This window comes from Echinops telfairi, unplaced genomic scaffold (genome assembly GCF_000313985.2).
Source record: "Echinops telfairi isolate 266 unplaced genomic scaffold, ASM31398v2 ScPeMD7_7457;HRSCAF=8495, whole genome shotgun sequence".
Classification (NCBI taxonomy): Eukaryota; Metazoa; Chordata; class Mammalia; order Afrosoricida; family Tenrecidae; genus Echinops; species Echinops telfairi.
Window position 1 is genome coordinate 11,617,824 of NW_022111357.1, and position 11,549 is coordinate 11,629,372.

At 47.3% G+C, this 11,549-nt stretch overlaps 1 protein-coding gene across 1 annotated transcript in view; it reads right to left on the bottom strand.

Moving 5' to 3' along the window:
- The window catches only part of AZIN2 (antizyme inhibitor 2), a 47,019-nt gene that overhangs the window by 18,632 nt on the left and 16,838 nt on the right, over positions 1–11,549 (bottom strand). Inside the window, exons 6-9 of the mRNA NM_001293740.1 lie at positions 10,807–10,941; positions 9,177–9,342; positions 6,471–6,633; positions 5,289–5,401 (exon numbers count right to left, since the gene is read on the bottom strand). Of these exons, the coding sequence (NP_001280669.1) occupies positions 5,289–5,401; positions 6,471–6,633; positions 9,177–9,342; positions 10,807–10,941 (577 nt within the window). The remainder of the gene's footprint in view (positions 1–5,288; positions 5,402–6,470; positions 6,634–9,176; positions 9,343–10,806; positions 10,942–11,549) is intronic.

Below are 11,549 nucleotides of genomic sequence, written 5' to 3' on the forward strand. Positions count from 1 at the left end.
AAAAAAATCCCCTGGACCAGATTGTCTCACAGGAGAATTCTGCCAAGCATTCAGGGAAGTACTGACACCAATCCTACACAAATTCTTCCAGAACACAGAAAAAGATGGCAAACTCCCAAATTCCTTCTATGAAGCTAGTATAACTGATACCGAAACCAGGCAAGGATCCCACAAGAATCGAGAACTACAGACCAATATCTCTAAAGAACATCGATACAAAGCTCCTTAACAAAATACTGGCCAATAAAATACAAAAGTATATCAAACAAATAATTCACCATGACAAGTGGGATTTATACCAGGGATGCAGGGATGATTCAACATACAAAAGACCATTAGTATCATTTGCCACACTGACATGAAAAACTATAAGAACCACATGATAATATCAATAGATTCAGGAAAAGCATTCGACAACATCCAACACCAATTCCTGTTTAAGACACTCAAGAAGATAAGAATGGAAGGAAAATTCCTCAAGATAATACAAGCTATATATGAAAAACCAACAGTCAATGTGGTAGTCAATGGAGAAAAGACGAACACAATCCCACTGAAAAAAGGGACCAGACAAGGATGCCCCTTGTCCCACTCTTATTTAACATCATATTGGTGGTTATAGCTAACAGCATAGGGCAAAGAAAAAGCATCAAAGGACTATCGTTATTCGCAGATGATATGATTTTATATATGGAAAATCCCAAAAGCTCCACAAGGGGAGTACTGGAAGCAATAGAGGAATATGGCAGAGTGGCAGGATACAATATCAACAAACAGAAGTCTATCGGACTGCTATACACATCGGATAAGACCACAGAAGAGGAGATCAAAGAGGTGGTACCCTTCACAATAGCCAAGCACAAGTTGAAATATCTAGGAATATACCTGACGAAAAGAACAAAATATTTATATGAGGAAAACCACAGAACACTATTACAAGAAACAAAGAGTGACCTCAACAAATGGAAGAATATCCCATGCTTGTGGATTGGAAGATTCAATATAGTAAAGATGTCAGTTCTGTCCAAGGCACTATATAAGTTTAATGCAATCCTGATACAAATTACCCTCATCTTTCTTCAAAGAAATGGAAAAACTGATTACCAACTTCATATGGCGAGGGAAGAAGCCCAGAATTAGCAGAGAACTCCTCAAGAAGAAGGACACAGTGGGAGGGCTTGCTTTACCTGACATTAGCACATACTATACAGCCACAGTGGTCAAAACCACATGGTATTGGTACAATGACAGATACTCAGACCAATGAAAAAAAACTGAAAACCCAGAAATAAAATCATCAGCATACAGACAATTAATCTTTGATAAGGGCCCCAAAAATATCAAATGGGAAGCAGATGCCCTCTTTGACAAGTGGTTATGGGAAAAATGGATATCTGCCTGCAGAAAAATGAAGCAAGACCCTTATCTCACTCCATGCACAATAATAAACTAAAGGTGGATCACAGACCTCAAGGTAAAGCCCCAAATTATTAGGGCCATCAATGAGGGAACTGGACAAACCTGATAACTTTGGTGCAGGGAACACATAGGCTATCAGAAATAGGGAAGGACACAAATACAGATGAGTCACAAATTGACAAGTGGGATATATTGAAGATAAAACACCTGTGTACATCAAAAGAATTCACCAAGAGAGAAATAAGAGAGCCCATGGACTCTTAAAAGATGTTTCACGGTAAACATCTTTAGCAATGACACATCAGGCAAAGGGCTTATTACTAAAATCTATAATACTCTGATAGCTTCCAAAAAGAAAAAAACTAATTGCCCACTGAGGAGGTGGGCAAGGACCTGAACATAAGTTTCACAAGGGCAGAAATTCAAATGGCCAATAAACATATGAGAAAATGTTCCTGGTCATTAGCCATAAAAGAAATGCAAATTAAAACAACAATGAGATACCACCTAACACCCTTAAAGATAGCCCAATTCAAAAAATCAGGAAGTAACAAATGTTGGAGGGGCTATGGTGAGATAGAAACTCTCGTCTATTGCTGGTGGACCTGTAGGTATATACACTATGGAAACCGATTTGGCGATATCCAAAACAGATGAAGATTGAGTTACCATATGACCCAGCAATCCCCCTACTGGGCATATACCCAGAAGAGGCAAGAAACACACCACAGCCAGACATCTGTGCTCCAACAGAATTTGACTGGTTAGAAAACTATGCAGTCATTGAAAAGCATATTACCAAAAACTAGTTAATGATATGGAAATAGCCATGCTCATATTAAGTTAAAAGAGGCTATTAAACAATATGATCTCAATTCTGAGGGAGGGGTCTCATAAATATACGTCTTAGAAAAAATACTTAAAAGGAAATATGATATATCAAAATCTCCAAAGGGCTAGTCAACCAGGACTTCAGACTCTGTCCTTTCAAGGTGCACAACACCAGAAAGATCCGATTTGAAACTACCACTTAGTGAGGGGGACTCTAAACAGACCAATAGCAGATTTCAGGAACTGAAATACTCCCATGGCCTATGGCTGAAGTGCTCTCCTGTGAGAAGCAGCAGGATGTGGATGTGGAAGTCATTGGATTTGGGTCCAAAACTCTTGCCTTGGATGTGGATGTAGAGGTGGAAGTCATTGAATTTGGGTCCAAAATTCCCAAGGATGTGGATGTGGAAGTCATTGGATTTGGGTCCAAAACTCTTGCCTTGAGGGTACCTGAGAAGTGACAACCTGACTACCATATATATGTGCTCTTTTTATAATAATTCTGTGCCTTTTTATAACATATGTTTAGCCTAGTTCTGCCTTTGTGAATGAGCATTATTAGAAGTTTCACCCTAACTCTATCCCTCGTGATTAGTATAAATAGTGTCCAGTCACTTACGTTGTCAACCTGTACAAATCATAAGTCCATCTATTTTGGTCTAAAAATTGGTCTTATACATGTATACTTTCTTTTTCTTGGCAGTGTTTTAAATTCTATACCATTGGCTAAATTAATGGTAATACCATTAGAACCTACCATATGCCTCACGGCGATAATTTACAATGGGATTCAGCAAAATAATGATGTCTTTAAAGTGAACCAGGGTATACATAAATCTTAGCTATATGAATGGATTTTGAGCTCACTCTTAATCACTGCCCTACTCTAAGGACAGTTAGTTCTTATGACATGGCCCTGATCAATACCTGTTCCCATGAAGTGATCACTGAAGTTATGGGTACTATAACAAAATATGGTGCCCAGCTAGCTATCAAAAAGAATACCATCTGGGGTCTTAAAGGGCTGGCTTTAAGCAGTCATCTAAGTGAGCCATCAGCTAAGTCTACACGGCTTAAAACAAGTAGTCATCTAAGTGAGCCATCAGCTAAGTCTACACGGAAGAAGCATACCAGCCTGTGTGATCCAAGAATTGTAAATAATAAAATCCAAACCAAGATGAGGAAATGGTGTTAGGGCTTAAATTCTGAACACCCAGTTTTCAGAAGGTTGCAGATGACAGTGCAAACCTGTGGTAGTTTTATAATCATTTGTCAATTTGAGGATTAAGAATGTAGGGGTGGAGTCTAGCCCGTCAATCAGAAGATAGCCAATGAGGCCTCTGTGTGGGCATGGCCTTTTTCTGAGAATTCTGGGAAATCCAGGATTTCCTCCTTGGAGGCAGGAGAGACTCTCACTAATTCACTCCCTGAGAAAGATTGCACATGGAACTACCCAAGTGCCCTGAGCCAGACAAGCCACATGGATGCAACCAGACCTCTGAAGCCAGAGAAGCCACAGAGCCCTGCCAGCGCTGAGATGCTTACAATGCCACTGGACCCAAAGACTTTCTTTTCTTTTCTTTTTTTTAAATCATTTTATTAGGGGCTCATACAACTCTTATCACAATCCATGCACACATCAAGTGTGTAAAGCGCATTTGTACATCATTCTCAAAACATTTCCTCTCCACTTAAACCCCCGGCATTAGGTCCTCATTTTTCTCCTCCCTCCCCGCTCCCCCTTCCCTCATGAGCCCTTGATAGTTTATAAATTGTTATTTTGTCGTATCTTGCCCTGTCCGATGTCTCCCTTCACCCACTTTTCGGTTGTCCATCCCCCAGGGAGGAGGTCACATAGAGGTCCTTGTAATCGGTTCCCTCTTTCCTACCCACTCTCCCTCTACCCTGAACCCAAAGACTTTCTACCCACTGGCCTGGATCTTCCTGCATTTGGCTTCATTGCATGTATTTCCTGAGTCTGAAGAGGACTTTATAGATTGGTATCGGACATATGGGCTAGTATCAGACTTATGGCCTTGGACTGGGCTGGGTTGGGATGTTTTCTTAATGTACAATTGCTCTCGTATATAAACCCCTCCTTATCCACGGTGTGTCCATGGATGTTTCTCTAGTCGACCCAGACTAAGACAAAGCCCCAAACCATTCGCAGGGTGCCCCCGTGTGGATTAAGTCTCTGGTGAATCCCCTCTATGGCAGCGGTTCTCAACCTGTGGGTTGAGACCCCTTTGGGGGTTGAACAACCCTTTCACAGGGGTCACCCGATTCATAACAGTAGCAAAATGACAGTTGTGAAGTAGCAACAAAAATAATTTGATGGCTGGGGGGTCACCACTACATGGAGAACTGTATAAAAGGGTCGCGGCCTGAGGAAGGTTGAGAACCCCTGGACTGCGGACTAGAGATGGGAAAGGCCTTGTGATTACGCAGTGTGCATTGCCGAGCGGATTGCTGCAGTGGTCGTGAGATCAAAATGTGACCGTGTCACTGACCTCCCCCTTGAGTCAGTGTCTAATCACCCCAGTTTTTAATATTTCTGAGGGTTTCCTCTCACTCTGTCATCGTTGTTGGGCCGTTTGTTCGTGTACTGTCTTGATTTTTTTATGTTTTTGTGTATATGAAACCCAGATTAGATCAACCTTTTGAGACAACAACTGGATTAGTCGTGTCAACAGGACAGGGCAGGGGAGGATGTGGGAAACGAGGCGCTAACAACAACGAGTACAAGGAAGATGAAATGTCCTGGAACTGGTTGTGGTGATGGTTGCACACTTTTTAGGAAAACGATTGAACTAATGAAATGTATGGCATGTACATTTTATGTTGATGAAACTGTTAAATATAACCAAGTGGATGTTTTTTTAATCTTTAAAGGGCTTAGCAGTATTGTAGGATAATGATGCATACCCTTTCTCACCCTCATTTCCTATTGTTGGAGTGTTTTGCTTTATTTAATTATATACAAATACCACGCATGGTTTGTTTTGGGTCTGGTGCCCACATCCCCGTGGTCAGCTCACCTTCTGCAGGATGGGGGTGGGGCAGGTGTTGTCAAACAGGACTGAGTTGAAGATCCCATACACGCCCTCCTCCAGGTGGTACACGATGGTCTTGGAGGCAAAGCTGTTTTCCTCTGCGGGAGTGAAGGGGTCAGAGGCAGCAGTATGAGGGGGCAGGGGTGGGGGGACTCAGCAGGCCTGGCAGATCTCTGCAGCACAAGGGCAGACCCTTCCTCGAGGCTCTGGCGTGAGTCCTGCTGTGACACGAGGTTCACGGGTGTGAACATTCCTTCTCTGTAGCGAGTTAGCCTGCCCTGAACCTCCTCCCCTACGCGTGCATGTGAGGCCCTTGGTGCCCTAGCAAAGGGAGCCCACCCAAGTACAGAGCTCTGCCCCAAGAGGCAGACAATGGAGTCAAAGGTGAACTAGGGCAAGAAGCTACCGTAAGTCTCCTGGGTGGATGCCGTAGGACAATCCCTATAAAGGAGGCCAGAAGAATACTGTCTCCACACACACACCCACTGGGCCTTCTGTCTAGAGCCTTCTGTCTAGAGCTCACCACTCCTCCCACTGGATTCTCTTAGGGAAAGAGCCTCTCCAGCCTTCGGGTCTCAGAGTGGACGCCGAAGCGTCAAGGTCCCTGACACCTCTCATTCCTGGAAGGGCAAGGACTAATCTGTCCTGGAGGGCAAGGAAGATTGCTGTTGGAGACAGGGGAGCACAGAGGCTCCGCCAGCTCAGCCTGAACTTGAATCCCAGCACTGCCCTTGGGCTCCTTGCTCTACCTCTCCAAGCCCACGTGCTAGCATCCTTATTACGGGCTAAGAAGCAGTAGGCTGAGTAAGAGCCTGTACTCTGGAGAGGAAACAGACATCAAGTCAAATCCTGGCGTTGCCTCTCAAGTAAGTCACTCCTATTCTTTCTGCCTCTTACTTTTCTCCTCTGTAAAATGGAGATAATAGTCTTTATTCTCTCTAAGGCTGTTTGACTCATGATTACGCTTCGCAAAATACGAACCTGCCTGGGGAAAAGAATGCTACGTGTCTGTGATGTGAGGGGGACCGATTTTAAATTTCCCTAAGCACACGCTTATTCTCAAGATTCCCTCATTCCTTGCACCGAGCCCAAAACGAGGCCCTACGCAGTCTGCCACTGTCCCCAACCCCTGGGGAGAATGGGTTCTCCTGCCCACCTGGTACTTACCCTCCCTGCTGGGCTGGTCCGAAAAAACCTCCTTCTTGGCGATGACGTTGACGGCCAAGGTGAAGGCCGAGGTCACGTAGTAGCGTCCCAGCTCAGCAAGGATGTCCACACCACAACCCTCTGGGAAGTACAGGTCCAAGGCTGAGTTGATCACAGAAGCAATCTGGGTTGAAAAAGGAAGTTAGTGGGGCAATTTCATGTTTTCAGGATGAGGTTTATACTAAAGACTTGCTACAGCTCTGACTCGATTGTTGGAAGCTCTCTTGATTTTAGGGAGAAGGACTGGCAGCTGCTGAGTCTGTAGCTGCAGACAGCTGCCCAAAGAGGTAGGCAGGAGACAAATCTGGGTTGAGACTCTCCTCACGCATAGTGCGTTCCATGGTGGGCAACTAGCCACAAGGTCGTCAGTTCAGAACCGTCAGCCATTCCACAGGAGAAAGACGAAGCTTCCTGCTCCTGTAAAGATGTACAGTTTGGGGAGCTCACAGGGCAGTTCGACTCTGTCATATGGCGTGGCTCTGAGTCGGCATCGACTCCATGGCAGTGAGTTGAGTCAGCGTCCTCAGTGGTAAATCTGATAGCCCTGCTGGGTCAGCCTTGGACTGCTCACCACGGGGTTGGTGACTCAAGCCCACCAGTCACGCAGTGATAGGAAGACGGGGTTGTGTGTTACCACTGATATTTACGGCCTCAGAAGCCCGACACGAGGTTCTTAGGCATTGAAATGGCCTCAGTGGCAGTGGGTTTGTCTTCAACAACGGGAAAGGGCAACCGTAATATATCACTTAGTACTCTGATCCCCGAAGTCCTCATATGGGTTAACGACCAACTGGCTAAACAATGTATTTTGTTATAGAAATATCAAGGAATACAGAAAAGGAAAAAGAAGATAAAGTCATTCCTGATTCCATCCCTCAGACAAGCCCAATCACAGTTAACTTTTCTGAGTAGCTCCTTTCATTCTATTCTATCCACACATGCGCTGTTCTTTTATGATAAACAAATTGGCAGGTGTGTGTGTGTGTGTGTGTGTGTGTGTGTGTGTGTGTGTGTGTTGTTTGACCGGTTCCACTTCATAGACAAAGGAGCCCCGGTGCAGTAGCAGGTTACATATGAATCTGCTAACTGCAAGGCCAGCAGTTAAAACCCACCAGCCGTTCCACGAGAAAAGAACGAGACTATCTGCTTAGGACAAGCGATAAAGGTTAGAAGCCCCAAAGAGGCAGGCTAGCCTGTCCTATGTGGTCACTCTGAGTTGGAATTGATTGGATGGCAGTGGGTTTGGGTTTTATTCTTAATAAACTATGAATGTCCGCCCCATACGAGTAATTATTTTCATCAAACAAATGTACCATAGTCTAACCAATCCACAGTCATCAGAAGAACCAGGGAAACATGCTTGACTGTGGTTACAAACAAGCTGGAATACTCATCTTGAGGTGAATTCCCTGTGTCCGTTCCTGAGCAATCCTGGGTGGTTCGTGAAGCACTTTCTAAAGAGAAGTGACCCCTAGTGGTTGGATTGAGGATCCAAAAAACCCAGACTGCCAGGGAGCCAATTCTGATTTCATTGTAACCTTATAGGACAGAGCAAAACTGCCTTTGTGGGTTTCCAAGACAGTAAATCTTTTTAGGACTGGAGAGTTTCATCTTTCTCCCAAAGAGAAGCTAGTGGTTTAATACTGCGGCCTTGTGGTTAGCAGCCCAGCTTGTAACCCACCCCACCGCCAGAGCTCCTGGAGTGGAGATTTAGGTGATACGTTTTCCTTAATCTCATCGCTAGTGAAGACAGACACACTAGGAGTGGACAGAGATCCAATCCTATCCGCCCACTTGAGGGCAACTAAAGAGTACCTAGATCCTCATAGGTAGAAGCCCTGGTGGTGTAGTGGGTTACACATTGGGCTGCTAACAGCAAGGTCAGTAGTTCAAAACCACCAGCTGCTCCGAGGCACAAAGACAGAGCTGTCTACTTCCATAAAGAGTTGCAGTATCAGAAACCCATACCCTGTCCGACTGGGCGGCTATGCGTCAGAATTGATTCAATGGCAGCGAGGGTTTGAGATCCCCAGGGTCTCCGGTGTTCTTGGTTCTGACTCATAGTGGCCACCCGGTCCTACATCATCCTCACAGGACCTCACAGCATCGTTATGTTTGGGCCTATTGTCGCAGCGACTGTCAATCCATCTCCTCAAGGTCTTCCTCTTTTTCGGTGACCTTGGATTATACCAAGCATGCTGTCCTTTTCCGGAGACTGGTCTCTCCCCATAACACATCCACAGGACGTTAGACGCAGTCTCGCCGTCCTTGCCCCTGAGGTGCATTCTGACTGTTCTTCATCCGAGACAGACGGGTTTGTGCTTCCGGCAGTCCTTGGTACTTCCAAGACGCTTCACTTTTGACTTAGACGAACGTGTCCTGTTTGTATGTTAAGCACCTGGGGCGGTGTCAGGCAGAGCTGGATGTTCGGCCAGGTTTGGCCGTTGCCCTGGGAAGCGAGTTAACGTCGGTGTGCGTCCATCTGCTTAGCTGCCGCATGGAATACCAGTGAGCTGATCCAGAGAAAGCAATGAGCACATTTCGCAGCACACAGGATCTGCTCACAGCCCATTCCCCATCACGGGGACCCAGTAGGGGAACCTTCTTTGACCTCTGCCCCCCGCCCCCTTTGGAGCCCAGCTCAGACACTCCCAGGCCCAGCATTACCTCTTCAAATCTCACTTTGGCTCCTTCGATGCCAGGAAACCCGCCGCCAAGGTCCAGGATGTGCATCCTGTGGCCCAGCTCAGTGCCCATTTCAAACACAAGCCGGGCATCTGCGATGGACTGAGCGTAAGCCTGAGGGTCAGGGCAGCCACTGCCAATGTGAAAACTGGGGAGGGGGTGGGGAGAACCTTGGATTACCCCAGTCAGGAGTGGCCTGGGTGCCCCAGTTGGTCAAGCCTGCCCACAGACAAATTTAAACGTGTTACCAAAGACCTTGTGGCGTCTAAGGGGCAGGCAGGAGGCTAGATCCAGGGTTCTCTCATGTAGGGCTCCTCCCATCCCATCCCAGGGCTATGCCTTCTGGGATTGGGCTGGGTGCCAGAGTCAGCCAGAGCTGGATATACCTCTTAGTCACCGTGTGACCTTGGCAAGTTACGGAGCCTGCCCGTGTCTAGTTCTCCCACCTATAAAATGGGGGTAAGGCAAAGGCGTAGTCATGAATACTTCCTAGACATAACTAAGCTCCTGAGTTCCTAGCCCTGGGGGATCAGGGCCATAGTCTCAGGGACACCAAGGTCTATTAGTATAACATAGTTCACAGAGATCATGTTCCACATCCTGTCCTGTGTCACCAGTGCCTGGGGCCTTAAAAGCTCATGAGCATCCACTAAAGTGGAACTCTTGATCTCTTCCGCTTCAGGGGAAAGAAGAAGGATGGCAATGGAAAGGCATACGGAAATAACTAAGTCCAATGAACTGAGTTAACGGATCATGCAATCATCACACAACCCGGAGACCGGACGAACAAGATGGTGTCTGGCTACCACTACCACGTTCTGTTAAAAGGATCACAAGAGAAGATCCTGGAGAGAGTGGGAAAAAAAGGTAGAACAAGCCCCCCAATCATAAAAGAGGCCAGGCTGACAATCAGGACCCGAGACTAAGGCCCTTCGTCACCCTACAGGTCTAGAAGGGGACCCACCTCGTGAAAGAATCATCAACCATGGCAGATTCGAAGGACAGCATTTACCCAAGGACAAGTTCAGAGGGCGGGGAAAGGAGGACGACCACAGGAAACCCAGGGAGCACGTGGGGCGGATCGTGGCACACTGAGGGGCTCCCCGGGGATGAGTTGAAACAAGAGATGTATGAACTACTGAGCATCAGACTGATATCTGCTCTGTATACTTCACAGTGGTTTCGTTAACAGGCCTCCTAGCACACAAGCGTATGGGATTATTTCACGTGAAGCACTGAGCACAGTGCCTGGCGCATCCAAAGTACAGAACAAGTAAAAGCTAGCTTGCGAGGTCCTTGTTATCACTTCTTTCCTCTCCCTGCAAGACAAGGGGCAGCCCGAGGGGTAACTGCCCGATCTTGGGGAACACCCTGGGGAAACCAGGTCCCTGAGTGGAACATCCTGGGACAGACCTTTAGGAGACTGGGGGGGTTAGGACAGGAAGACATTCCACACCTTCTCTCCCAGGGAACTCTCGGGCAGCATAGTCCCAGGACCAGTGACAGGTCCTGCTTGGGAGCCCGGGGGAGGCCTCCCCTGGAATTGAGTAGGTCCTAGGAAACAGACAGTAGGCCCAGCATGGGTGGGGGTGGCAAGGATCCTAGGGCTCACCTCACACCAACCACCTCCATGTGGCTCCTCTTGGCCTTTGCAAGCAGGTGTCTGCAGGATTTCAGCGAAGCTCCAAACTGCATGCTCAGGCAGCTCAGGGAGTGGGAGTCGTCGGTGGCGATACACAGAACCATCCTGAGGACACACGCATCGCACCTCCGCTGGGGCAGCTTGCCTCCTCCACCCCAACACAGCTTCTCGGAGTCCTGCCCAGCAGCTCCCCTGGCGATCCCTCCATCTCCCCCTGTGCTGTCCAATCCATTCACAAACGTGGCTGGACTCCCTTCTCCTCCCCGGCCCTGCGGCCCTACCCTGGGCCAGACCTCACCAATTCTCCCTGGGACAGCTCAGACATGTCCTAATCAGCCTCCACCCCAGCCCAAGCCTTTCAATGTCTTGTTTATGAAAGGAGCATTTTGATATACAAATCTTATGGAGAATCTCAACATTATCTACAAATGACAAGACAGAAGATGCCGCAGATGAATCAGAGTAGTCCCACCCACCTGGCCTCCCCCCTCACATAGCACCCACCCTGGATCCCCAGGGAGCCCAGTGGTAACAGTGGGGCCGCCACAGTCTGAGCAAACCATCTGGCCACGCCTATTTGTAGCTGGGCCCTGTGCAAGGGCAGTGTCATTCACCGCCTCCCTCTACCTCCTGTCTGTGGCCTGTACTAGCCTCACCCTAGTTCTGCTTCTCCACCCAATACTGTGCACTGTTTCCGACATCCATGCTCACGG